Source organism: Macaca mulatta, chromosome 5 (assembly GCF_049350105.2).
Source record: "Macaca mulatta isolate MMU2019108-1 chromosome 5, T2T-MMU8v2.0, whole genome shotgun sequence".
In the NCBI taxonomy this organism is placed as follows: domain Eukaryota; kingdom Metazoa; phylum Chordata; class Mammalia; order Primates; family Cercopithecidae; genus Macaca; species Macaca mulatta.
In genome coordinates this window covers 136,385,130-136,412,765 of record NC_133410.1, presented here as the reverse complement: position 1 = coordinate 136,412,765, position 27,636 = coordinate 136,385,130, and the positions used below count along the sequence as shown (strand labels likewise).

Here is a 27,636-nt window from a genome sequence, read left to right as displayed (position 1 = left end):
GATTGACTGAAGCCTTCTTCTCTCAACTCATCAAAGTCATTCTCCATCCAGCTTTGATCCATTGCTGGCGATGAGCTACGTGCCTTTGGAGGGGAAGAAGCGCTCCGATTTTTTCAATTTCTAGCTTTTCTGCCCTGCTTTTTCCCCATCTTTGTGGTTTTATCTGCCTTTGGTCTTTGATGATGGTGACGTACTGATGGGGTTTTGGTGTAGGTGTCCTTTCTGTTTGTTAGTTTCCTTCTAACAGTCAGGACCCTCAGCTGCAGGTCTGTTGGAGTTTGCTTGAGGTCCACTCCAGACTCTGTTTGCCTGGGTATCAGCAGCAGAGGCTGCAGAAGATAGAATATTGCTGAACAGCAAGTGTTGCTGTCTGATTCTTGCTCTGGAAGCTTTGTCTCAGAGGTGTACCCAGCCATGTGAGGTGTGAGGTGTCCGTCTGCACCTAGTGGGGGATGTCTCCCAGTTAGGCTACTCAGGGGTCAGGGACCCACTTAAGCAGGCAGTCTGTCCATTCTCAGATCTCCACCTCTGTGCTGGGAGAACCACTGCTCTCTTCAAAGCTGTCATACAGGGACATTTACCTCTGCCAAGGTTTCTGCTGCTTTTTGTTTAGCGATGCCCTGTCCCCAGAGGTGCAGTCTACAGAGGCAGGCAGGCCTCCTTGAGCTTGGTGGGCTCCACCCAGTTCGAGCTTCACAGCGGCTTTGTTTACCTACTTAAGCCTCAGCAATGGCATGTGCCCCTCCCCCAACCTCACTGCCACCTTGCAGTTAGATCTCAGACTACTGTGCTAGCAATGAGGGAGCAATGAGGGCATGGGTCCCTCCGGGCCAGATGTGGGATATAATCTCCTGATGTGCCATTTGCTAAGACCCTTGGTAAAGTGCAGTATTAGGGTGGGAGTTACCCAATTTTCCAGGTGTTTTGTGTCTCAGTTTCCCTTGGCTAGGTAAAGGAATTCCCTTCCCCCTTGTGCTTCCCAGATGAGGCGATGCCTCACCCTGCTTCAGCTCTCGCTGGTTGGGCTGCACCCACTGACCAGCACCGACTGTCCGACACGCTCCAGTAAGATGAACCTGGTACCTCAGTTGAAAATGCAGAAATCACCCATCTTCTGTGTCGCTCATGCTGGAAGCTGGAGGCTGGAGCTGTTCCTATTCGGCCATCTTGGGCGCCCCCTCCGCAAATAAAAAATAGACTGTCTTTTCAAAGATGTTTGTATAATGAACAGCCTTGGACAACAGAGATAGTGTTTCCATCCTGAGCAAAGGTCAAGCTTGTTTACCGAATGGTATAATAAGGTCAATGCTGTGCTCAATATCTTATTATTAATAACGGTTCTTTATAAAAGACTGGTGTTTCCTAAGTTCAGAGTTCCTTTCCTTTAAGGCAACCAATTATTAGGCATCACTTGGCCATCTGTAGGGTTGGCAAACAGATGAAAATGTTGACACTTTAGGTACTAGTATTCCTCCTTTTTTGAGACAGAGTCTTGCTCTGTCACCCAGGCTGGAGTGCAGTGGCCAGATCTCAGCTCACTGCAAGCTCCGCCTCTCAGGTTTACGCCCTTCTCCTGCCTCAGTCTCCCGAGTAGCTGGGACTACAGGTGCCCGCCACCTCGCCTGGCTAGTTTTTTATATTTTTTAGTAGAGACAGGGTTTCACCATGTTAGCCAGGATGGTCTCAATCTCCTGACCTTGTGATCCGCCCTTCTCGGCCTCCCAAAGTGCTGGGATTACAGGCTTGAGCCACCGTGTCTGGCCTATTCCTCCTTTTTTCCCTTCCTCTCCTTGATATCTCCATTGAATGAGAACAGGGTTAAGTGCAGAGTGAGCAGGAGTAGTTTCTTAGGCCAACTGTGAAGGCTTGAACTAGGTTTAGATGCTCAAGAGATACAATTCAGATGAGAGTTTTGCAAGAATGGGCACCAAGTCATTATGATGGTTAACTATTACAACACTTTGGACAAACTTTTCTTAAAAGTAAGAACTTGCAGAGTAAAATAAACTTTCAACTTGAAGTTCACTTGGAGAAAAAAAAAAAAAAAGACACAATAAGATGCCTGTTTAATTTCTCCTACATAAGAGATTAAACAAGAGTACTATGTCAAATTACTTATAGCTGTAGTGATTTAAAAAAAAATAAAGGAATGATAGACACAGTATAGCTGTGTCAATGTAAAATGAAACCACTTTTGGCCTATCCTAATGATTAGTTCTGTTGTCTATAGTTTGTTATCCTCAGGGCATAGAAATAGTAAAACCATTTTAAATTTGTTACTTTAAACTAAAATTCCATTGGATGATGTCCCAAATGACTTTTTTCTCCAAATCCCAATGAATACATGCCTGTAGCTGAGTGTTATAGGGAGTATCATCTAAAAGTATCAAGTCTAACAAACCTCTATAAAGAGGAGATGGCTCATCATAAAAATATATGAAAATAAATTTTTAAAGCAAGTGTAGTATACTCAATATTTTTAAATGTTTAGTAGAAAATTTTCCCATTTTATGAAATAAGTATTATATCCACTTCTCATTCTCCCAGACTTTGTTTTCCTCTAGTGTTTCTGAGCACTTCTGTGAAGTGACTGAGACATGGCCGGGTTCCTAGACATCACACCTTTGCTGTGAACATCCTACACTCCAGGAAGGGTCTTTCTCAATAAGTACACAGGAGTCATTAATATGCTTTGTCCCATTTCAAAGGCTAAAAGGAAATGAACTATATGATTGGTTTGCATTGTTAAATAAGAAATGGCCTGGGAATTATTGATGGGTAGAAATAAGAGAAAATTTTTATTAAGAGATATATTTAAGAACCAAATAAAATATTTTAAAAAGAGACCAGTTTATCACAGTTCCTCAATGTAAAGTTAATTATATGAGAAAAGCCATCAATTTCTCAGTAGATACTTAACATCAAACAACATATGTGTACTAAAGGGCTACTACATAAGGCACCAAGGGCTATGAAAATATATATGCAAAAGCTTGTTTACTGCTGTGTTTATACTACATATAAAATGAATATACAAATTAAGACATTATTTTTGACAAAAAATTATTGTATATAAAGGTAGGAAAAGGGAAGAATATATATCAAAATGTTATCTTTGGGAATATGGAATTTTTCTTTTTTGCTTAATTGTATTTTCTAAATTGTCTACAATGAATGGATATTATTACTATTGCAAAAAGAAAAAAACTCATATTTTACCAAGAAACCTCCACTGTGGTAGGCAGCATAATTGCCCCCCAAAGATGTCTATGTCTCAATCCCTGAAATCTCTGAATATGCTACCTTACACAGCAAAAAGGACTTTGCAGTTGTAATTAACTTAAAAGATTGGAAGATTATCCGAATGATCCTCAGGTAATCATAAAGGTCTTTATAGGAGGAAGGCAGAAGTGTCAGGGTCAGCATGAGAGAGACTGGAAGATGCTATGCTGCTGGCTTTGATTATGGAGGACAGGACCACAAGCCAAAGAATGCAGGTAGCCTCTGAAAGCTGGCCAAGGAATGAGATTCTTCCCTGGGGCCTCCAAAAGGAATGTAGCCCTGTGGACACCTTGATTTTCATACAAGAAGACCCATTTTAGATTTCTGGCTTACATTATTGCAACATGATAAATTTGTATGTTTTAAACGACTAATTTTGTGGTAATTTGTCACGGCAGCAATAGAAGATGAATGCACTAGCCTAATAATATAAAGCAATCTTTGTGATGCACCAAAAAAGGAACCACGAATGCTAAAAAACAAAGATGGACATACAACATGTATCTGGAGGTCAGTTAGGAAAAAAAATAAATCAGCCTTGCTTGTTACAGGTGGGGATTTATGGACAGACGGAGTGGCAAATATGTATGGGACAGAAAAATGAGATCAAATTGTGAATTTAAATTGATTCTTTAAATTAAGCCAAATTTGACTTCAGGGAAAGGGAATTTGGTTTTTGAAAAGCAGTTACTATACTGCCATTTTATACATTCAAAACTCAATGTTTTCTGCCAATGCATTTACTAACAATAAATTTTGTTACTTTTTTTTGAGTTCAATCTCAATCCCTCATCTATAACATGTGGGCACTAAACTAGAGAGAATTAAGGCCCTTCCCAACCTACCATTCTAGAAGTCCTTGAATAATGGTACTAATTTGTTTTTGTGAAAACTGTTAAAAGAAGAAAAATTAGACATTTATCTTGCCTTTCCTGTCTGAACCATATGTCAAGGTTACCAAACAGAGGTGATGGGGAGTTTCCTTCTACAAAAGTAGTCTAACTGAAATATCGAGAAAGACAGAATTGGAATACCATCATTTTGCAGTCCCTCAATGAATTAATGGATCCAGGCAATGATCATCAATAACTGCTAACATCACAAAAAGAAAAACAGCAGATAATATATTGTTCTTGATGGAAGCACACAGACCACCTATAAAATATGTTTGATAGGCCTCAAGATCTAACGACCAGCTTATAGGAAACACCACTGAAAAGGGAGCATGTTAAATGAATTCTGGCTCCTTTTATAGAACTAAAAGAACAAACCATAGAGATATTTAGTTCAATCCTATCATTTCACAAGAAGGAAAGTTGAGGACCCAAGGGAATGTAAGTATGTATTAGCCCCTGTTCCAGTCATCTATTGCTGCATAATCAGTCATCCAAACAATTTTTTTTTTTTTTTTTTTTTTTTGAGACAGAATCTTTCTGTGTTCCCCAGGCTGGAGTGCAGTGGTACAATCTTGGCTCATTGCAAACTCTGCCTCCCAGGTTCAAGTGATTCTCATGCCCTAGCCTCCCTAGTAGATGAGATTACAGGCATGCACCACCAGGTCCAGCTAAGTTTTGTATTTTTAGTAGACACGGGGTCTTGCCATATTGGCCAGGCTGATCTCAAATCCCTGGCCTCAAGTGATCTGCCCATCATGGCCTCCCAAAGTGCTGGTTACAAGTGTGATTACAAGTGTGAGCCACCAAGCCAGGCCTATCCAAATAATTTTGAGGCTTAAAACGACAATTGGCTGGGTGTGGTGGCTCATGCCTGTAATCTCAGCACTTTGGGAGGCCAAGGTGGGTGGATCACCTGAGGTCAGGAGTTCAAGACCAGCCTGACCAATATGGTGAAACTCTGTCTCTACTAAAAAATACAAAAAAATTATCCAGGCATGGTGGTGGGTGCCTGTAACCCCAACTACTTGGGAGGCTGAGGCAGGAGAATCGCTTGAAGCTGGGAGGTGGAGGTTTAAATGAGCCAAGATGGCGCCATAGAACTCTAGCCTGGGTGACAAGAGCGAAACTCCATCAATATATAACAACAACAATCATTTATCATCTCTCCTGGTTCTGGGGTTAACTGGGGCCAGCTGTGGTTCTTACTTGGGATTCCTCATGCAGTTACAGCCAGATGGTGGTTGGGGCTGGAGTCATCTTACAGGCTTCTCACTCAAATCTGGTGGCGAGGGCTTCAGCTGGGAATATCAGCTGGATCACTGGTGTCTTGGCCTCTTCACATAAGGGTGACTGGGTTCTAAGGGCAAGTATTCCCAAAATAACCAGGCAGAAGCTGCATCACTTTTTATGATCCAACCTCTTAAGTCACATGGCACCAATTCAGCTGTACTCACCAGCCCACTCAGATTCAATGACAAAGAGCACAACTCTCTGCGGGAGGAGTATCAACACTACATTTTAAGAAAGTGTGCAGATCCTGTTGAGATCATTCTGGAACACATACTTTGCCACAGATGCCCTTCCTACAAGATTGTATATGATCCTCCTTGTAAACCCCTATGATGACACTTACCAGTGAGGAACTGCCTGCCTATCTGTAACCCATCTCTTCCACTATAACATAGCTCCTTTCAAGAAATAATTGGATCAGTAAAGTAATCTTTTATTCCTGGCACTTAGCAGATGCTAAAAAAACAAATTGTCAAATCAGTGAACAAACAAATGAAATTCAGATTTAAAGTTGGAAATATTTGAAAATGTATCTGTAAACGTTCTTCATTTAAACCTCTTATGTTAGATAAACTTAAAAGACTGTCAGCTTTTAGAACTTATTACTTTTAAATTTTAGTAATGATATATCCTCACACTTGACTCATTTATCTATAAGTAATAAGATTGCTACTAACTCAAACATTGTATCTAACAGCTTAAAATTTATCAGCAACACAAAATGCTCATTTTAATATGTATTCAGAATAACTTGTGGGTTTATTTTTCTTGAAAATTGGTGGGATATTTTATGACACATATATTTTATGACACACGCCCTTAAAAGGAAATTTATGTATAATACCACTGTTGCTAAATATGCCAAATGAAACAGTTGCAAACCACTCCAAGAACTTAGTGTACTCAAGTGCAAACATACAATTTAAAAGTATTTTTATTCATAAATTATATATTTTTGTATCCTGTTACTGGATATAGCCATTCAAACCTAAATTATCACTCTATGATCAACTTTTTTTCTTGTCAGCAAATATAACCAAGATGAAATAAAATTATATAATTCAAAACTTGAAAATTAGGTAAGCTATTTCTTGGCCTGAACAAGGCACACACATATTCAACACACTGAACTGGTTATTTTAGAACACTATACCTTGTAGTGTACCATGTGTAACCATTTCTCTACTGTACCAAATGTCATTAATCAGCTCTTAATCTGTGGAGACTGTATGTAATTGCTTTTATCACATTTCCCGCAAGGTGTCATCGTTAATCATGTATCTCTGTAAACAAGGATGGATGTGTACCAGCAACACTTACCAATGAGTACCTGACCACTCTTCATAGCAGATCCCCCTGGCAGCAGGCCATGAACCACAAGCCTCTCTCCATCACCCTGCTTTCCAGTTCTTCTCCAGCTCCACTTGGTCTGATGAATAATTCCAACCAGCACTTCCAGAAGCTTGAGCTGCTCTTTGGCTTTGATGACAGTTAGCTTTTTGGGGTTTACATAAACATTCACATCTTTGTACCGCTGTTGGACAATGACTCCTGTCTTCTGATTGGACTGATGCTTTAGAATGGATACTGGTCCATTGTCATTGCTATTTTTTTTATTGCAGCGCTTGGGTAAAAGTCTTTTCCTTCTTAAAATTTTGGTAAACTGCTTGAGTTTGGGTTCATACTTTTTTCTTTCTTTGTAATCATCTTCAATGATAATCTCATTTTCACTGAACCTGACATGGTTCACAGTTGGTGTCTCAGGAAGGAGGCTTTCTTCTTCATCCTCACTCAATTCCAAATAAAACAGCTCTCCATTTTTCTGCACACTGTCCAGCCATTCAGGCTCAAGATCACTATGAAAGAGAGAAAAGATAATCTTAATAGCAGCCCAATATATATAAAAAAAGGCATGTCATCCTGGCATGGGGGTGAGGGTAGAGGCTGGGGAGCAGGAAGATGGGAAAGGGTGAAACTTCTTTATTATTTCAAATTATCCTTACTATTTCTAATTTATTGTGAGCCTCAACATTATTTCCTATATGATGCTTTTTTTTGTAGAGCTTTGAAGAATAGGAGTTGGGGGAGAAGGAATCAAAAAGGCATAGCAATAGAAAGGAAAACCAATGAAAAAAAAAGATGGTCCCCTTATAGAATCTATGAGTTGAAAAAAATTAAATCAACCACTGTGTGGTTACTGTTCACTTTAAACAATTTCACTGAATGATAATTTGCATTAGCAGTTGATTATGCAATTATATCCACAGAAGTATGCCACTTGGAAATTGTACATGAAAATATATTATTTGCATATAAATTATTTAGGATGGTTGTCAGGTTAAAATGAAAGCTAAAGCCTACCAGCTTTAACAGACTTTTACATAAGTTTTCAAAACAGAAACATCCACTTCACCATGAACTAAAATCTGCCCTGAAAACAACCCATTTATAATCACAGTTAATATAGTAATGATCACTTTACAGTCTATAATTTCCATAAAGCTCCTTTTTATGAAAAACTGTAGTAGAAAAAACAAAGCATATATTACATAATTCATCATGTGATTATAAAAAATATTTTTAACTGGGAAGTATGCTGCTGAAAAAAACCAAATTACTGCTATTAAAATGATTGAAATAGCATTAAGAAGCAAACATACTCATGGTAACAAACCTAAACTCTACCCTGTTCAATGTTATGAACAGTTTACCTTTCAAACTGCTCTTCTTTAAAGTGAAACTAGTTATAGCAGAAAAATTAACATGTAGAGAGTCTTTTCAGAAACATGAGCTGTAATATCCCGGCCTGAAAGAGTATAATTTGTGTTGTAATCATTAAATCAGATAGAAGACATTTCTGTTTTCTGCAGTGTTTATTAGCAACTCCAGTTCTTTTAACTTAAAAGTCAAATGTCTCTTTCTAAAATACTTTGAAAATTAGTCCCCAAAATATACTATTCTATTACTCAACTCAAACTAACCACTGCTTTCGTCTGTGGCTGGTTGTTAATATAAAATTTTCAACTACATATGAGTCATTTAAAAATAATGCCTAACAAGCTCAAAATATCAAAACTAACATTTCTTTGGGACTTGTTGGTTCCCAGTGTGTGGCATCATCATAGACACTAAGCCTCATTTGTTACAGATTATTAACCAAATATCGCTTATTTCAACCATACCTATCTGTACCCACAGAATCAATATTTAAATAACTATGCAGTTCTACTCTTGAGAGTCTAAATAACTATATCCCCACCATAATCATTTAGATAACAAAGCTACCTTAATTTTAATTGCTACAGTGTAAATACCATGATTGCACATTAATTACTTAAAAACATATGTATCAATTTAATATATATATATCAATTTAAACAATGAATAAAGTGTATCAGCCTTATTATCTCACCCTTTTAACCTGGTAAGTTATTTGTATTAGAGATATATAAAAGAAACATTTTCTTCCACTTGCTAAATACGAAGATGATTCATTTCAATCTCTAAAATTTGAATGTGAAATCACTTTTGGTTATGATTCAAAGATCCAATCCAAGCAGGTGGGGGCCAAGGGGATAGCATCTTGGCATTCAATTGTGGAGCAACTAAACAGCGCCAGGAACTGTGGTAAGTACCAGAATTATAATGATGAGAATGTCAGTTCCCGCCCTCCGTTAGTAAAGAAGAGAAAGTGAGGAAGAATTCATGACAGTACACAGGGTAAGTACAAGACAGAGGCATACAGGAGACTCACCCAGCTTAGTCATACAGGAGAGTCACCCAGCGTAGCCTAGCTGGAAGTTGAGGGGAGATCAGGGAGACCCCAGAAATCAGTTTGAAAAGGATAAATGGGGGAGGGAGAGAGATGGGGAGCTGAAGGGAAAGCCGTGAAGAGGATTTCAAACAAGAGTAACAGCATAAGCAAAGACCTGATGATAGTCCCCATGACCTAGACGGAGAACCACTGGCAGTCTGCAGTTGCCAGAGTAAATGTGGAAGGTGGGGAATGACAGAAGTGGTCAAGCCTTAGTTTTGCCAGGGTTTTTAGATCATCCTAAGGGGTTTGGCTTTTGTAGTGCAGGTGAGAAGGCATCAACAAAGAGTTTTAAGTAGAGAGTTTATGTCTTAGATATCCCTGGATAGGCCTACTTTGGCAAGTAAATGGTTGGTGGATTTGAGGTGGACAAGACTCAAGTCAGGAGGACTAGTCAGGGGGCTGTTTCAGTAGTTGAGGCAAAAATGACAAATAAAGCAATAGAAGAGATGGAAAGTAGGAAACACATTTGAGAAACTCTTGAGAATCACCAGAACTCTGAGACCGATTAGGTGGGGAGAGAGAGAGAGCAGGATTCAGGTTGACTGGATTTCTAGTTGGTGACTATACTTTCATGCATCCTTTTGTGCATATCCATGTGCAGACTCATTGTAATAAATGGGAACACAATCTTAATACAAGTCATTTTCTCTCACTATCTCTCTCTCACATGAACACTGTTAAAAAATCCATGCTTTATAATCACATACAAACACATATAGGGTTATTCTGTCACTGTTTTTAAAAAGTGGAATCATTATATATGTACCTATATAAAGGTATATACTTAACTTCATAATTTCTCACTTAACAATACAGCTTAGAAATCACTAGTGGTTGCATATAATATTCGATATCAAGGATGTAGGACATTTGGTCATTCCCCTACTGATAAGCTTTGTGTTCAGTTCTTGTTTTTCCACCACAAAGCTGTAGGAACCATTAATATACACGTGTGTGTGTGTGTGTATATATATATATATATCTTTACCCAAAAGACTATACCAATTTATATTTTCACTAGTGATATGTGGGATCCATTCTCTTAATGTCTAGATTTTTAAAGATACATCATTTTAAGAAGAGAAAGACATTTTTTAAAAAGAGGAAGAAACTAAAAAGGAAGATAAAGAGGTAGAGACAGGGAAGTGTATCTAAGAGACCCCACACAGAAGGGCAACTTATACTGAAAAGCAAATGAACTGAGAAATCATGAAGAGCTGAGTTCAAATTTTGTTCTATTACGATTTTAACCTTTTTAAGATCGACTGATTGATTGCTTTAGTTTTCCTCTTCTTGAAAACAGATTATAGCAGTGGTTCCAAGATGGTCAAATAGGAACAGCTCCAGTCTACAGCTCCCAGCATGAGCGACGCAGAAGACGGGTGATTTCTGCATTTCCAACTGAGGTACCGGGTTCATCTCACTGGGGTTTGTCGGACAGTGGGTGCATGACAGTGGGTGCAGCGCACCAAACGTGAGCAGAGGTAGGGCGAGGCATCCCTTCACCCAGGAAGCGCAAGGGGTCAGGGAATTCCCTTTCCTAGCCAAGCAAAGCAGTGACAGACAACACCTGGAAAATCGGGTCACTCCCACCCTAATACTTCGCTTTTCCAATGGTCTTAACAAAAGGCACACCAGGAGATTATATCCCGTGCCTGGCTCAGAGGCTTCCACACCCACAGAACCTCACTCATTGCTAGCAAAGCAGTCTGAGATGCAACTGCAAGGCGGCAGCCAGGCTGGGGGAGGGGCGCCTGCTATTGCTGAAGGTGGAGTAGGTAAAAAAAGAGGCCTGAAGCTCCAACTGGGTGGAGCCCACCACAGCTAAAGGAGGCAAGCCTGCCTCTGTAGACTCCACCTCTGGGAGCAGGGCATAGCTGAACAAAAGGCAGCAGAAACCTCTGCAGACTTAAATGTCCCTGTCTGACAGCTTTGAAGAGAGCAGTGGTTCTCCCAGCACGGACCCTGAGATCTGAGAACGGACAGAATGCCTCCTCAAGTGGGTCCCTGAACCCCAAGTAGCCTAACTGAGAGGCACCCCCAGTAGGGGTAGACTAACACTTCACAAGGCTGGGTACCATTCTGAGACGAAACTGCCAGAAGAACAATCAGGCAGCAACATTTTCTGTTCAGCAATATTCGCTGTTCTGCAGCCTCCGCTGGTGATACCCAGGCAAACAGGGTCTGGAGTGGACCTCAAGCAAACTCCAACAGACCTGCAGCTGAGGGTCCTGACTGTTAGAAGGAAACTAACAAACAGAAAGGACATCCACACCAAAACCCCATCTGTACGTCACCATCATCAAACACCAAAGGCAGATAAAACCACAAAGATGGGGAAAAAACAGAGCAGAAAAACGGAAAATTCTAAAAATCAGAGCGCCTCTCCTCCTCCAAAGGAACGCAGCTCCTCACCAGCAACGGAACAAAGCTGGACAGACAATGACTTTGATGAATTGAGAGAAGAAGGCTTCAGAAGATCAAACTTCTCCGAGCTAAAGGAGGAAGTTCGAACCCATGGCACAGAAGTTAAAAACCTTGAAAAACGATTAGACGAATGGCTAACTAGAATAACCAATGCAGAGAAGTCCTTAAAGGACCTGATGGAGCTGAAAACCAAGGCACGAGAACTACGTGACGCATGCACAAGCTTCAGTAGCCTATTTGATCAACTGGAAGAAAGGTATCAGAGATGGAAGATCAAATGAATGAAATGAAGCAAGAAGAGAAGTTTAGAGAAAAAAGAATAAAAAGAAAAGAACAAAGCTGCCAAGAAATATGGGACTATGTGAAAAGGTCAAATCTACGTCTGATTGGTGTACCTGAAAGTGATGGGGAGAATGGAACCAAGTTGGAAAACACTCTTCAGGATATCATCCAGGAGAACTTCTCCAACCTAGCAAGGCAGGCCAACATTCAAATTCAGGAAATACAGAGAACACCACAAAGATACTCCTTGAGAAGAGCAACTCCAAGACACATAATTGTCAGATTCACCAAGGTTGAAATGAAGGAAAAAAATGTTAAGGGCAGCCAGAGAGAAAGGTCGGGTTACCCACAAGAGAAGCCCATCAGACTAACAGCGGATCTCTCAGCAGAAATTCTATAAGCCAGAATACAGTGGGGGCCAATATTCAACATTCTTAAATAAAAGACTTTTCAACCCAGAATTTCATATCTAGTCAAACTAAGTTTCAGAAGTGAAGGAGAAATAAAATCCTTTACAGACAAGCAAATGCTGAGAGATTTTGTCACCACCAGTCCTGCCCTACAAGAGATCCTGAAGGAAGCACCAAACATGGAAAGGAATGACCGGTACGAGCCACTGCAAAAACATGCCAAATTGTAAAGACCATCGATGCTAGGAAGAAACTGCATCAAATAATGAGCAAAATAACCAGCTAACATCATAATGTCAGGATCAAATTCACATATAACAATATTAACCTTAAATGTAAATGGGCTAAATGCTCCAATTAAAAGACACAGACTGGCAAATTGGATAAAGAGTCAAGAACCATCAGTGTGCTGTATTCAGGACACCCATCTCACATGCAGAGACACACATAGGCTCAAAATAAAGGGATAGAAGAAGATCTACCAAGCAAATGGAAAACAAAAAAAGGCAGGGGTTGTAATCTGAGTCTCTGATAAAACAGACTCTAAACCAACAAAGATCAAAAGAGACAAAGAAGGCCATTACATAATGGTAAAAGGATCAATTCAACAAGAAGAGCTAACTATCCTAAATATATATGCACCCAATACAGGAGAAGCCAGATTCATAAAGCAAGTCCTTAGAGACCTACAAAGAGACTTAGACTTCCACACAATAATAATGGGAGACTTTAACACCTCACTGTCAACATTAGACAGATCAGTGAGACAGAAAATTAACAAGGATATCCAAGAATCGAACTCAGCTCTGCACCAAGCAGACCTAATAGACATCTACAGAACTCTCCACCCCAAATCAACAGAATATACATTCTTCTCAGCACCACATTGCACTTATTCCAAAACTGACACATAGTTGGAAGTAAAGCACTCTGCAGCAAATGTAAAAGAACAGAAATTGTAACAAACTGTCTCTCAGACCACAGTGCAATCAAACTAGAACTCAGGATTAAGAAACTCACTCAAAACCCGCACAACTACATGGAAACTGAACTACCTGCTCCTGAATGACTACTGGGTACATAACGAAATGAAGGCAGAAATAAAGATGTTCTTTGAAAGCAGCGAGAACAAAGACACAAAAAACCAGAATCTCTGGGACACATTTAAAGCAGTGTTTACAGGGAAATTTATAGCACTAAATGCCCACAAGAGAAAGCAGGAAGGATCTAAAACTGACACCCTAACATCACAATTAAAAGAACTAGAGAAGCAAGAGCAAAACACATTCAAAAGCAAGCAGAAAGCAAGAAATAACTAAGATCAGAGCAGAACTGAAGGAGACAGAGACACAAAAAAACCCTTCAAAAAATCAATGAATCCAGGAGCTGGTTTTTTGAAAAGATCAACAAAATTGATAGACTGCTAGCAAGACTAACAAAGAAGAAAAGGGAGAAAAATCAAATAGATGCAATAAAAAAATGATAAAGGGGATCTCACCACCGATCCTACAGAAATACAAACTACCAGCAGAGAATACTATAAACACCACTACACAAATAAACTAGAAACTCTAGAAGAAATGGATAAATTCCTCGACACATACATCCTCCCAAGACTAATCCAGGAAGATGTTGAATCTCTGAATGGACCAATAACAGGCTCTGAAATTGAGGCAATAATTAAGAGCCTACTAACCAAAAAAAGTCTAGGACCAGATGGATTCATAGCCGAATTCTACCAGAGGTACAAGGAGGAGCTGGTACCATTCCTTCTGAAACTACTCCAATCAATAGAAAAAGAGGGAATCCTCCCTAACTCATTTTATGAGGCCAGCATCGTCCTGATACCAAAGCCTGGCAGAGACACAACAAAAAAAGAGAATTTTAGACTAATAGTCCTGATGAACATCAATGCAAAAATCCTCAATAAAATACTGGCAAACCAAATCCAGTGACACATCAAAAAGCTTATCCACCATGATCAAGTTGGCTTCATCCCTGGGATGCAAGGCTGGTTCAACATACGCAAAGCAATAAACGTAATCCAGCATATAAACAGAACCAACGACAAAAACCACATGATTACCTCAATAGACACACAAACAGCTCTGACAAAATTCAACAGCCCTTCATGCTAAAAACTCTCAAAAAATTAGGTATTGATGGGACGTATCTCAAAATAATAAGAGCTATTTATGACAAACCCACAGCCAATATCATACTGAATGGGCAAAAACTGGAAGCATTCCCTTTGAAAACTGGCACAAGACAGGGATGCCCTCTCTCACCACTCCTATTCAACATAGTGTTGGAAGTTCTGGCCAGGCAATCAGGCAGGAGAAAGAAAGAAAGGGTATTCAATTAGGAAAAGAGGTAGTCAAATTGTCCCTGCTTGCAGATGACATGATTGTATATCTAGAAAACCCCATAGTCTCAACCCAAAATCTCCTTAAGCTGATCAGCAACTTCAGCAAAGTCTCAGGATACAAAATCAATGTGCAAGAATCACAAGCATTCTTATACACCAATAACAGACAAACAGAGAGCCAAATCATGAGTGAACTCCCATTCACAATTTCTTCAAAGAGAATAAAATACCTAGGAATCCAACTTACGAGGGATGTGAAGGACCTCTTCATGGAGAACTACAAACCACTGCTCAACGAAATAAAAGAGGATATAAACAAATGGAAGAACATTCCATGCTCATGAATAGGAGGAATCAATATCGTGAAAATGGCCGTACTGCCCAAGGTAATTTATAGATTCAATGTCACACCCATCAAGCTACCAATGACTCTCTCCACAGAACTGGAAAAAACTCCTTTAAAGTTCATATGGAACCAAAAAAGAGCCCGCATTGCCAAGTCAATCCTAAGCAAAAAGAACAAAGCTTGAGGCATCACACTACCTGACTTCAAACTATACTACAAGGCTACGGTAACCAAAACAGCATGGTACTGGTAACAAAACAGAGATATAGACCAATGGAACAGAACAGAGCTCTCAGAAATAATACCACACATCTGCCACTATCTGATCTTTGACAAACCTGACAAAAACAAGAAATGGGGAAAGTATTCCCTATTTAACAAATTGTGCTGGGAAAACTGGCTAGCCCATATGTAGGAAGCTGAAACTGGTTCCCTTCCTTACATGTGATACAAAAATTAACTCACGATGGATTAAAGACTTAAATGTTAGACCTAAAACCATAAAAAGCATAGAAGAAAACCTTGGCAATACCATTCAGGACATAGGCATGGGCAAGGACTTCATGTCTAAAACACCAAAAGCAACAGCAACAAAAGCCAAAATTGACAAATGGGATCTAATTAAACTAAAGAGCTTCTGCACAGCAAAAGAAACTACCATCAGAGTGAACAGGCAACCTACAGATTGGGAGAAAATTTTTGCAATCTACTCATCAGACAAAGGGCTAATATCCAGAATCCACAAAGAGCTCAAATTTACAAGAAAAAAAACAAACAACCCCATCGACAAGTGGGCGAAGAATATGAACAGACATTTCTCAAAAGAAGACATGTATGCAGCCAACAGACATATGAAACAATGCTCATCACTTGCCATCAGAGAAATGCAAATCAAAACCACAATGAGATACCATCTCACACCAGTTAGAATGGCAATCATTAAAAAGTCAGGAAACAACAGGTGTTGGAGAGGATGTGGAGAAATAGGAACTTTTACACGGCTGGTGGGACTGTAAACTAGTTCAACCATTGTGGAAGACAGTGTGGCGATTCCTAAGGTATGTAGAACTAGAAATACCATTTGACCCATCCATCCCATTACTGGGTATATACCCAAAGGAATATAAATCATGCTGCTGTAAAGATACATGCACACTTATGTTTATTGCGGCACTACTCACAATAGCAAAGACTTGGAACCCACCCAAATGTCCAACAATGATAGACTGGATTAAGAAAATCTGGCACATATACACCATGGAATACTATGCAGCCATAAAAAATGATGAGTTCATGTCCTTTGTAGGGACATGGGTGAAGCTGCAAACCATCATTCTCAGCAAACTATTGCAAGGACAAAAAACCAAACACCGCATGTTCTCACTCATGAGTGGGAACTGAACAATGAGATCACTTGGACACAGTAAGGGGAACGTCACACACTGGGGCCTGTTGTGGGGTGGGGGAGGGCGGAGGGATAGTATTAGGAGATATACCTAATAAAAATAACGAGTTAATGGGTGCAGCACACCAACATGGCACATGTATACGTATGTAACAAACCTGCACGTTGTGCACACATACCCTAGAACGTAAAGTATAATTTAAAAAAATTAAAATAAAAGGTAAAATAAATTAAAAAAAGAAAAGAAAATAGATTATAGCTACCTCACGGGACTCTTGTCAATAGAAAATACAATAATGTTGTTCCTGGCACGGTTAAGTTCCAAATAAATATCAGTTCCCTTCTTCTTGCTTTTACTAGATATAACTCTCGTGTTTCTGTATTTTTCTAACTGGCATTAAATGAAGGTGTCTCTAATGATCTCGGTTTGCCAGGTTTCAGGGTAGGTGAGAGTGACACAAGAAGTAAAGCTAGGCACTGCCTTTAAAGACCCTACAGTTCAATATTCCTGGAAGGTTCTTTATTCCTACTCCAGAGGATTAGTACCTAGTTAGATAAGCATCAAGAGATTGATCAACGGGTACAAAGTTACAGTTAGATAGGAGAAATGAGTTCTGGTGTTCTATTGCACAGCAGGGAGACTATATTTAACAATATTATAGTGTATATTTCAAAATTACTAGAACAGAGGATTTTTGAATGTTCTCATCACAAAGAAATGATAAACATGTGAGGTGATAAATATGCCAAATGCCTTGATTTAATCACGACACAATGTATACATCTATTGAAACATCACATTGTATTCCACAAATATATATAATTATTATGTGCCAATTTTTAAAAAAGAGGATAAATGATTAGTGTATTAAGAAATTTTAATAGAATTCTAATGACTGTTGTCCCAAACTAGTTGTTCTAGCCCTATTAGAAGAAAGGGGATGTGTTAACAACAACAACAACAAAAATAACAACACAAAAACCTAACCTTTCATTACAACTTCCCCAAATCAAAGAAATTAATACATATAGATAATCCCCACTCCAGGAGATGAAGTTTAATCCCTCCTCCCCTTGAGTATAGACTTAGTGACTATACTATTCTGGAGAACAGAGTATGGAAAGAGAAAGATAGTGACTTTCCAGGGAAGAGCCCTGGCAGACACTACCTTACAAAACCAAGTGATCAAGGTTATGATAAACAGGAAAGGACTAAGAAATTGTTACAGACCATAGGAGACGAAGCAAACAATACGGTATTCTGGATTGAATCCTGGAATAGAAAAAGAACATTAATGGAAGAGTGGTGAAAGCCAAATAAAGTTTGGAGTTTAGTTAATAGAAATGACCAACGTTCATGTCTTGTTTTGACAAATGTATAACAGTTGTGTAAGATGTTAACATCAGGGGAAACTGGGTGAAGGATTTATGGGAAGTCTGTACTATCTTTGGAACTCTTGTGTAAATCTAAACTTACTCAAAAATAAAAAGAAAATTAATGAAAGGAATTAAATATAACAGTTTTAATTCAGATATTTGTAGTACATGGGTCGTATTTCAGCAGTAATATAAATACTCCTTCAACATTTTCTAAGACCGTATGGTACAAGCTACAGAATTACTGTGTAAATGTTTTTCAATTTTCTTTCAGCGAGTCTTATTTTGTTTATTCTGCTTTGCTTTAAGCAGAATAACTGCATGTTTATAGCCTGCCTGCAACATTTTAGGGCACTTTAATTGGTACTCAAGTCCCTAAATGATGTGGTAAACAGGAGTAGAGCCGTTCTTCCTAAACAAAGACTTGCTAATTTGCAAATAAGCAAGTTCACTAACATAAGCTGTAACATAGATGTATTAACGAAAATGAACTTCAGATAATGTTAATAATTTTCTCATTCCTGACATATTCAAAAATATCTAGGTCAACACTAAATCTTTTAATACCCCTCTAATAGTTATTTGAATCTCTCAGGTCTTTATTTGCATTAATGCCAGCATTTTTCATCATTTGCAATAGTACGGCAATTTCCTTAACTACCACAAAAAAAGAGTTATAAAACAGCCAGCCCTACTTGCACATTTCCTTAGTTAAGGAAAATAATATTCCAAATCTGTTACATTACACTTTTTTTTTCTTTTTTCTTAGTGGGCAAAGCACAATGCACTTTACCAAAGTGATCAACACATATAGTTATGTGGTGCTAATAGGTATAACAGGACAATTCTAGGAACAGAGAAAAACCACACACAATAAAAACACTGTAACAAATTAATATGGGTTCTATCTGGCACTTGTCCAGTAAGCACTTGCTTGCCTATGCTTTTCTGTGTTTTCTTTTCTGTGCTCTGTCTACCAACGATATCTAATTTTCAGTCTTGATGGTCTTCTCATCATTTTCTAAAAGAACACCATGAATTTCAATCGTTAAAACGTATGCTGGATGATATAGCAGCTTAGGGGTAGGAAGTCTCAGATGAGCTGAAGCTCTTCTTGCCAGTCAAATTTGAATAACTGTTAAGCATGTCAAAGAAGGCAAAGGGATCAGTCAATAAATGCGTAACTGTTCATTCACTGTAGTTAATACATTTCTACATCAGGAACACATCTAATAGTGACCTCATTCCCTGGGTCACATTTCCTACCACCTGCCCCCTCAGCTAAGTGCGGCATTCCTAGGCATCACTAAGTTAGTGATACAATCTAACCCTGGCAGAACAAAAGTCATACAGCAACAAAACATTTTGTGATAGGACTTTACTGTACTTTTAAAGATGTCAGATGGGACAGAGAGCTAATCAAATGGCTGAAATGGAAGTGCCAACACTCAGGAATAAAGACTGTTATAGGACTAGAGCACAGGATGGAGAGATAGTCTAAGACAGACCAGAAAAGAGTCTAGAAGAAGGTAGCACTTAAGTCGGACCCTGAATGATTTTGACAAGTAGAGATAGGAAGAAACGGTATTCCAAACAGAGAGAACAAAGTACATACAGGTGTAGGTGTGAAAGCAAGTGGTCAGTTTGAGAATGAGTGGATAATCATTTTCAATAATGAACAGGGAGATCAATAAAAATGAGATAGGAAAGACTTGGGACAGATCTAACATTTAGAAATCATCCTAAGGAATCCAGAATTTATTTGGAAGGCCACCAAACTTTTGAGTAGAGTAGAAAAATGATTTAGAACTGTGTTTTAGAATGCAAACTGGCAGTGGTATGGAAGAAAGACCAGAAACAGGATAAATCAGAGGTATGCAGATTAGTTAGGAGGCAACTCCACTGGTGCATGGGAAACAGGCAAGAGGCAAGAGGCAAGCCTTTTAAGTAAGGCAGTGCCTGTGAGAATGGAGAAGAAAGAAAACCAGAGAAGGAAGTCAACAGTACTGGAGACATCAGATCTGAAAACAAGAGTAAGGAGATAATGATGTCAGTAAATGAGATGGGTAGCCTAGAGAAGAAATGGAAGACAATGAATTCTCTTCACACACTAAGCTGGAAGTAGAGATAACAGCAGGGTATTACCATTTTTCATCATAAACCTAGTTATATACCATGTGTCTTTTTAATCTATATTAAATTAAAAGTAAAAAGGAGTCAGTGTTCAGAGCAGAAGAAAAAGTAGAAAATACTATCCTAAATTGGATGTTAATAGTATGGCATCATGAGTTGAAATGAAATATTTTTATTCTTCACAAGTAGTATGGTCCCATGTTAAAAATTCAAGAAAGAGAGAAATTTCAGCATTTCTACACATCATTGAGTTGGGGATATGATGTAACTCTGGCAGAACAAAAATCATAGACCAGCAAAATATTCTGTGTTAGGGCTTTGCTGTACAGAATAGATTTTTTTTTTTTTTTTTTTTTGAGATGGTGTCTCACTTTGCCCCCACGCTGCAATGCAATGGTGCGATCTCGGCTCACTGCAACCTCCACCTTCTGGGTTCAAGTGATTCTCTTGCCTCAGCCTCCCGAGTAGCTGGAATTACAGGCGGACACCACCACGCCTGGCTAACTTTTTGTATTTTTAGTAGAGATGGGGTTTCACCATATTGGCCAGGCTGGTCTTGAACTTGTGACCTCAGGTGATCCGCCCTCAGCCTCCCAAAGTGCTGTGATTACAGGTGTGAATCCAGCTCAGAATAGGTCTTTAGTGTACAATGGTGATAGGGCTTCACTGTACAAAAAAAAAGCACTTTTTTTCCGTCAGACAAAATTTTGCTGTCACCCAGGCTGGGGTGCAATAGTGTGATTGCAGCTCACTGCAACCTCAAACTCCTGAGCTTAAGTGATCCTCCCTCCTCAGCCTCCCAAGTTGCAGGACTACAGGCATGTACTATCATGCCTGGCTAATTTTTTTATTTTTTATTTTGGAGATGGGGATCTCACTATGTTTCCGAGGCTGGTTTCTGACTCCTGGTGTCAAGCAATGCTCCTGCTTTGGCCTCCTAAAAGCAGGATTACAAGTATGAGCCACCATACCTGGCAGAGAGATGAATTATTAACAGGGGCAACAACATGGATGAATCTCAAAGTAACTATGCTGAGTAAAAGAAGGCAGACAAAAAAAGAACATTCATACTGTACAATTCCATCTTTATAAAACTTTAGAAACTACAAACTCCTATAGAGTGACAAAAAGCAGATAAATGGTTATCAGGAGAGGCATAAATGGACGCTCAGTAGGTACATGGGGAGACTCTTAGGCGAGATGGATATGTTCATTTTCTTGACAGATGTACACATGTCAAAACATCAAATTGTGTGCAGTTTTTTTGTATATTAGTTGTCCTTCAATGACACTATTTTTAAAATCCCAGAAAAAAATGTAAAGGACATACCTCCCTTCTCCAGTCAATCCTCGTGTTTTAGGTAGAAGTTCCTTAGCTTTAACAACTAACATCTCATTTAAAATCATTCCTGTTTCTCTCCATCAGTCAGTTTTAAAACTGACATAACAACAACAAAAAATTCACTTTGAAAAATTAAAAATCCAAGTCATAACATTGACAAACTCTGTGTAACATGAACGAGGCATATTAGCTGGTAACTTGGCATTGTTGCAAATGAATGCGTGATTTCTGTTATCTTAATACTAAAACTAGCTAATGGCTCCCTCAACCCAACCGACCCACCAGTATTATCTCTGAAGCCTCCCAGGGTACATGCCCATGTGCCAACTTAAGACATACTGCAGCAATATAAACTCTTCTTTAACAAACCTAAAACAAACCTATTAAAATAACTCTACCAGAATTTACCATAATGTAATTTTATCTCAAAGATGATAAACTTTTAAATTCCATATTGACAATCACAGAACATGCAGGTAACTAAAACCTCGAAAATTTAGGATACTTTATGTGAATCAATATGCAGTACGACTTCCTTAGTAAGCTTCATGTAGTCCATGAAATGCAATAGGAAATTCATGTCTTTGCTTTAATGAGACAGACTAAGGTTGGCATTCCTGTACCTTTGATCAAAGAGTAGTTCTGTACAAGTTGGGAAGGCCACCACTTATAATGATGACTGCAGCTTAGGGAAGTAAACATCTACGATAAGGGAAGAACAGAACATAAGCCTTTCTGGCAAGTTCAGCAAATTAACCTTCAGGTCCTACAAATCAAGAAAGGACAGACTTAAAATTTGAAACCTGGTAGGACTTGAAACACAGATCAGCAAAACATCTTATGGTAGGGATTTGCTATACTTTTATTATTAGGAGGATAAAGACACTAGAACATTTGGCGTGGTTATTGAAATGTGAAAAGCTTAATGATGATTTTTTACAAAAATGTAACACATATATATGTATTTTGAATCATGAAATACTTTTAAGTGACAAGTTCTCCTATCACAAGGTCCGCAGATTGGTCATTTCCTAGGAAACAAAGTTCACTATTTTAATCCCATCGAAGTCATGGTGGCCCATTAGGTATCAGGCATCTTGAATTCTCACACTGACAACATTCAGCTGTGCAACCATACATGAATTACAGATTCTCTCTGGGCTAAAAGTGTGTGACTCTAAAATGTGAGAAACCAAGAGTTTGAGTCTTACACTGTCTATGGCTTCACATACCAAGACCAAATAAGGTTCTATGTAATTCATATTTCTTTCCAGCAGTCTTGTGTAATAATCATGAATTTTAAAATTATTTTTTTAAATGTCTACAGCATATTACAAAAAATATGATATTTAAAAATTTGTTTAAGTCTCTAAGAACGTATTAAGCAGGTTTCTTCACCATACTTTTAAAGGCAATGATAAAAATCTTTTACATACTGATAGGTAAAAACAATTGCCAAATAACTGTTCCTCCTACATACACATAAATTATTTCTAACTGTTGTTCCTAAATACACATAAAATATCATCCTAAAACTGACAAGGTATGGTTGTCCATTACTGGGTTAGTTGACATTTTGGCACCAAAACTTTTTCACGATTAGTCAGTCATTCACTTCAAGCTACTGCTAACTGACTTTTCCAAAGATCTTAATCCATTGCGGCAAGGGATAGATTTTTTTAAAAAATGAAGTAGCACTTTTCATGGCATTATTAAGAAAGTGAAAACCTTTAGGTATCTGTATTTTTAAAAATTAAATTATGACGTAAAATGGAAAACAAGAAAACCATGGAGATGCATAGGAAAATCCAGCAGAAATATCCAGAAGTGCTGAGAGGTTGTCCTTGGTGGTGAGACTATGGGTAGGCATTCCTTCTGTTATATAGCTATTCATTTCCATAACAGAAAACATCTACATAAATTTAACAACTGCCTTATAAAACGTGTAGGGTGTCTCTCTACTCCAAATACTAAAGAGATTAAGCCACAAAGACCCCACCAAAGAAGCAAGAAGACACTGCGATCGGAAGGGTTTTTTGAACACTGTTACAGATATATCCTCCTATGGCCTAGACAGAGCCCATGACCAGAAAGAGATTCTCCTCATCTAAGAATCATTTTAAAAACAAAACAAAAAAAAACCTACAGTAGCAAAGAATGGCATCGTTATTTCTGCTCACACCACCATACAATGGAACGTGGTGCAATTAAATCCCACTTATTATAGAACCCCAAATACTCGATTCCAACCACGCCAACACCCTTGCAGTCCCCCCAGCCCACGTGTATATTCTCTGGATTGAAGGGATGGGCTTAATTGTCCCTCTTTGAAAACCTTACTCATAATCGCTACTCGCTGAGGAATATGAACCCGAGTCGCTGACTCGATCTTCAAAATCACAGTCCTCATCTTCTTCTTGTGAAGAGGGGTCCCCAGGGAGCTCGTCTGAGCTCGGACGCGAATCGTACGAAGCCACAGAGGCCATTGTCAGGAATGCAACAGCTACAAGTGAAGTAATTCAAATCTCGCAGCTACAGCTTGCTAAGGCCGCCATGTTGCCTCTGCATGGAGTGGGCAGAGGCCATGTGACCACCAATTCTTAGCTGCAATTGGTGGCAGTTCGGGTTGCCAGGGAGACGGAGAAGCTTCCCAGAAGAAACAAGGAGGACAGAAAGCAGCAGCCAATGAGCTGAAACTTCGAGGAGGGCTTCTCAGTTGGAAGGATAGAAATAGGCGAAGTTTCACCGCTAACGCTCCCCGGAACGCTCTTCCTTAGAGCAGCATAACTTGTTAAAACAGGCGGAGATCCACTGGGTTTTTCCTCTTTTTCTTCCAGTGCTAGATATCCAGTTTGGTCTTTGTCCTGTGTTTCTAATGCCTAACAGCTGTCGGTCAGCCTTCCCCTCGAAGGAAACCGCACTTTACCGTTCCTTAGGGCCTCATCCGTGCAAGTAATGGACACTTTCAAGCAATGCGATCTAGATGTTAATATGAACACGCTCTATAGTTTTATGGGTTTCATATTGTTTCGCAATTGCAAACATTATCCCAAGTGGGTATTGTAGAGTGCCACAAATGAGTGGCAATCCTGTGGAATCAACTTCATGTTCATTTTCTAACTCAAAATTGTATAATCTAATTAAGTGTTCTCATTACTAAAGTTGGAATTGTAAACAGGTAAAATCTACCTGTCATTTATGAATACCTACATCAAGTATTTTTTAAGTACAAAAATAACAGCTGGCACTGACTGAGAGTCAGCCTTGGCTCTGGTTACTTTTTTCATATACAATGCTGAGCATTCACATACTATGAAGTAAATATTTTCTCTATATTAAAATAAGGAAACTAAGCTTTAGAGAAGTTACGCATCTTACTAATGGTTACATGGCTAGCAGTCAACAAAGCCAACCAAGGAATGAACCTAAGTCAATAACCATTACATGAAATTTCCTCCCTCAGAATCCAGTAATTCAACTATTAGAGATCTACTCTGAGAAAGAATGCAAATTTATAAAATTTGTAAAAGTGAAAAGCTGAAAGCAATCTTAAAATGTCAAATAATGGGGAAAAAGTTAAATATATATAAATATCATTATGATTTTAACTAGAATGTGTTCAAAGAGTAAAGCATGAAGGAAATGTTCATGTTGCGGCATGTAGAAAAAGGATATAATGTTATTTTATGATCTCAAAGGCTGGGTGCTGGGGATTCTCTAATGGGCAATTATAACACGGTGATAAGTATTACAATAAATACAAGGTTCTAATGGAATACCCAGAAAAAACCAAAATAGTATATGTGGGGCCACGACAGATTTCTTAGAGGAAGTATTAATTTATATTGTTATCATGGCATGGTTCCAACAGAGAAAGAATAATGGGAGATGAGTCATCACATGGCTGGTAGGGGTATATGCATGGAGAACTCAAAGGAACCTGGATTGTAGCTGTTGCAGGGGCAGAAAAACTCTACCTCCATCTTAGGGTCCCAGCTGGGCCTGAGAATTAAACTTACTTAAAATAGATTAACAAAAGAAAAGCAACTGGAACTTGTTATACAGATTTTGAGGCCCTGCTCCACATCAACAGGATCAGAATCTCCAGGGGAGGGGCCTGGAAATCTCTATTTTAAACTGCCCTAAATTTTCCCTCAGTTCTGTGCTTCATACACACAGGCCAACTGGCCATTCCCTGAATAGGCCGGAACCCACTCCCACCTTGCAAATTTGAGCCTGGCAGAGAGACCTCTCTCCCTGCTCTAGAATCCAAGTTTTTTACATGGCAGGGGAGCCCTCATAAAGAAACAAAGACCCAAAGAAGCAGTTAGAGTCAGTTAACTTATATACTGGATCGGACAAAGAACAGGTAGCTGTGCAGAAGCAACTAAATTAAATTGGGAAGTTTAAAAGATAAGTTATTTTAACAAGGTCTGTACAGAATTCTCTTGGTTTCACTTCTATGCCCTTGAGAATAAGAATGTTACATTTTTCTAGTATAGAGAGGGTGTCTTTCACATGGGAGCTTTATCTGCTGCTTTCAAGAAACAGCGCAAAGGCACTTGCTGTTTTTCAAGTGCACTAAACTTAAATGTATAGTTTACCTCCCTCATAGCCAAATAAGCTGCAGTATGCAGCTTATACTTTTAAGCTGAAATTTAGTTGTATTTACATTAACTATGTACATTACATGTAAAAATATACATTAAACTATGTACATTTGAATTTGTACATCTACAAATGTACATTAAACTATGTACATTTGAATTTCCTAGGTTTTATGGTTTTATTTAATTTCTAAATGTGCTTTTTATAGTGTTATAACAGCTATTAAATTTTGTAATTTATTTGTATTAATTCATAAAATGGTTTTCATCTTATATAGGAGCTATAAAGCAGTTTATACCTCATTTATTTAAAATTATAATTAAAAAACTTAAGTCATCCCTGGAAATCCACAAGAGTCTTTTCCTTAAAAGTGGTCTGTATGTTACTAAAGTTGAAGAACAGGAGGAGGAATTTGGAAAGGGGTAATGGGCAAAAGGAGTGTCAAAGGCATTTGAACCACAGCGACTCCATCTTGAATAGGGGCTGGACAAAATAAGGCTGAGACCTATTGGGCTGCATACCCAGGAGGTTAGGCATTCTTAGTCACAGGATAAGATAGGAGGTCGGCACAAGATACAGGTCACAAAGACCTTGCTGATAAAACAGGATGCGGTAAAGAAGCCAGCCAAAACTTACCGAAACCAAGATGGCTACGAAAGTGACCTCTGGTCATCCTCACTGCTCACTATATGCCAATCATAATTAGCATACAGTGAACAGTGTATGCTAATTATGAGCATTAGTTGCTAAAAGGCACTCCCATCAGCACCATGACAGTTTACAAATGCCATGGCAATGTCAGGAAGTTACCTTATATATTCTAAAAAAGGGAAGAACACTCAGTTCTGGGTATTGCCCACCCCTTTCCCAGAAAACTCATGAATAATCCACCCCTTGTTTAGCATATAATCAAGAAATAACATATAAGTATACTCAGTCAAGCAGCCCATGCCCCTGCTCTGCCTACGGAGTTGCCCTTTTTTTTCCCTTTACTTTCTTAATAAACTTGCGTTCAATTTATTCTGTGAACTTGCCCTGAATTCTTTCTTGGGTAAGGTCCAAGAATTCGCTCTCTCTTGGGGTCTGGACTGGGACCCCTTTCTGGTAACAAGAGGTCCTTGAGGTGGTAGGAGGCGATAGCATACAAGACACAGAAGGAGAGATATGACCTCCCTGGACACCTCTTCCCTAAAACTAGAGGGAAGAGCCAAAGAAGGGTGCTGGTGTGGATGGTGACTTGCCAGTTTCAGGCAGGAAGCTGAGGCAGTCTCCATGTGACAGTGTTTATTGTCTGGTAAGTAGGCTGCAACCTTGCCAGCTGAAAGTGATGGAGGAAGTAATGGGGTCAGAATTTTGAAGAAAGTGGAGACAGGAAGGAAGGGAAACAAATATTTCCATTAGCATTGAGATCCAACAAAAAATGTATTACTTTTAAAATCAGAGAACAATATTATTTTAAAAAGCTGGAGTCACTATACTCATTAATTTGAGTTTCATGGTAAAATATACATGCTTACTTTCACCATAATCTTAAACATTAGGTATGATTTAAGATTCCATTTCAAAATAAAAAGTGCTTTAGGTACCTCTTTAATAAGTTAACCTTTTTTGTTTTAAAAGCAATTTATTGGAAGTAAAAAATAAAATAAGAAA

At 38.7% G+C, this 27,636-nt stretch overlaps 1 protein-coding gene across 4 annotated transcripts in view; it reads right to left on the bottom strand.

Annotated features, from left to right (window-relative positions):
• The window catches only part of INTU (inturned planar cell polarity protein), a 97,367-nt gene that overhangs the window by 63,059 nt on the left and 6,672 nt on the right, over positions 1-27,636 (bottom strand). For 2 of the 4 annotated variants that reach the window (XM_001104977.5, XM_015139185.3), the window contains exons 1-2: positions 23,716-23,939; positions 6,789-7,324 (exon numbers count right to left, since the gene is read on the bottom strand). In XM_001104977.5, the coding sequence (XP_001104977.1) occupies positions 6,789-7,324; positions 23,716-23,861 (682 nt within the window). In that variant the 5' untranslated portion in view covers positions 23,862-23,939. Of the gene's footprint in view, positions 1-6,788; positions 7,325-23,715; positions 23,940-27,636 lie in introns of those variants that run through there. The other 2 variants (XM_015139184.3, XM_078002231.1) reach the window with 1 other exon arrangement.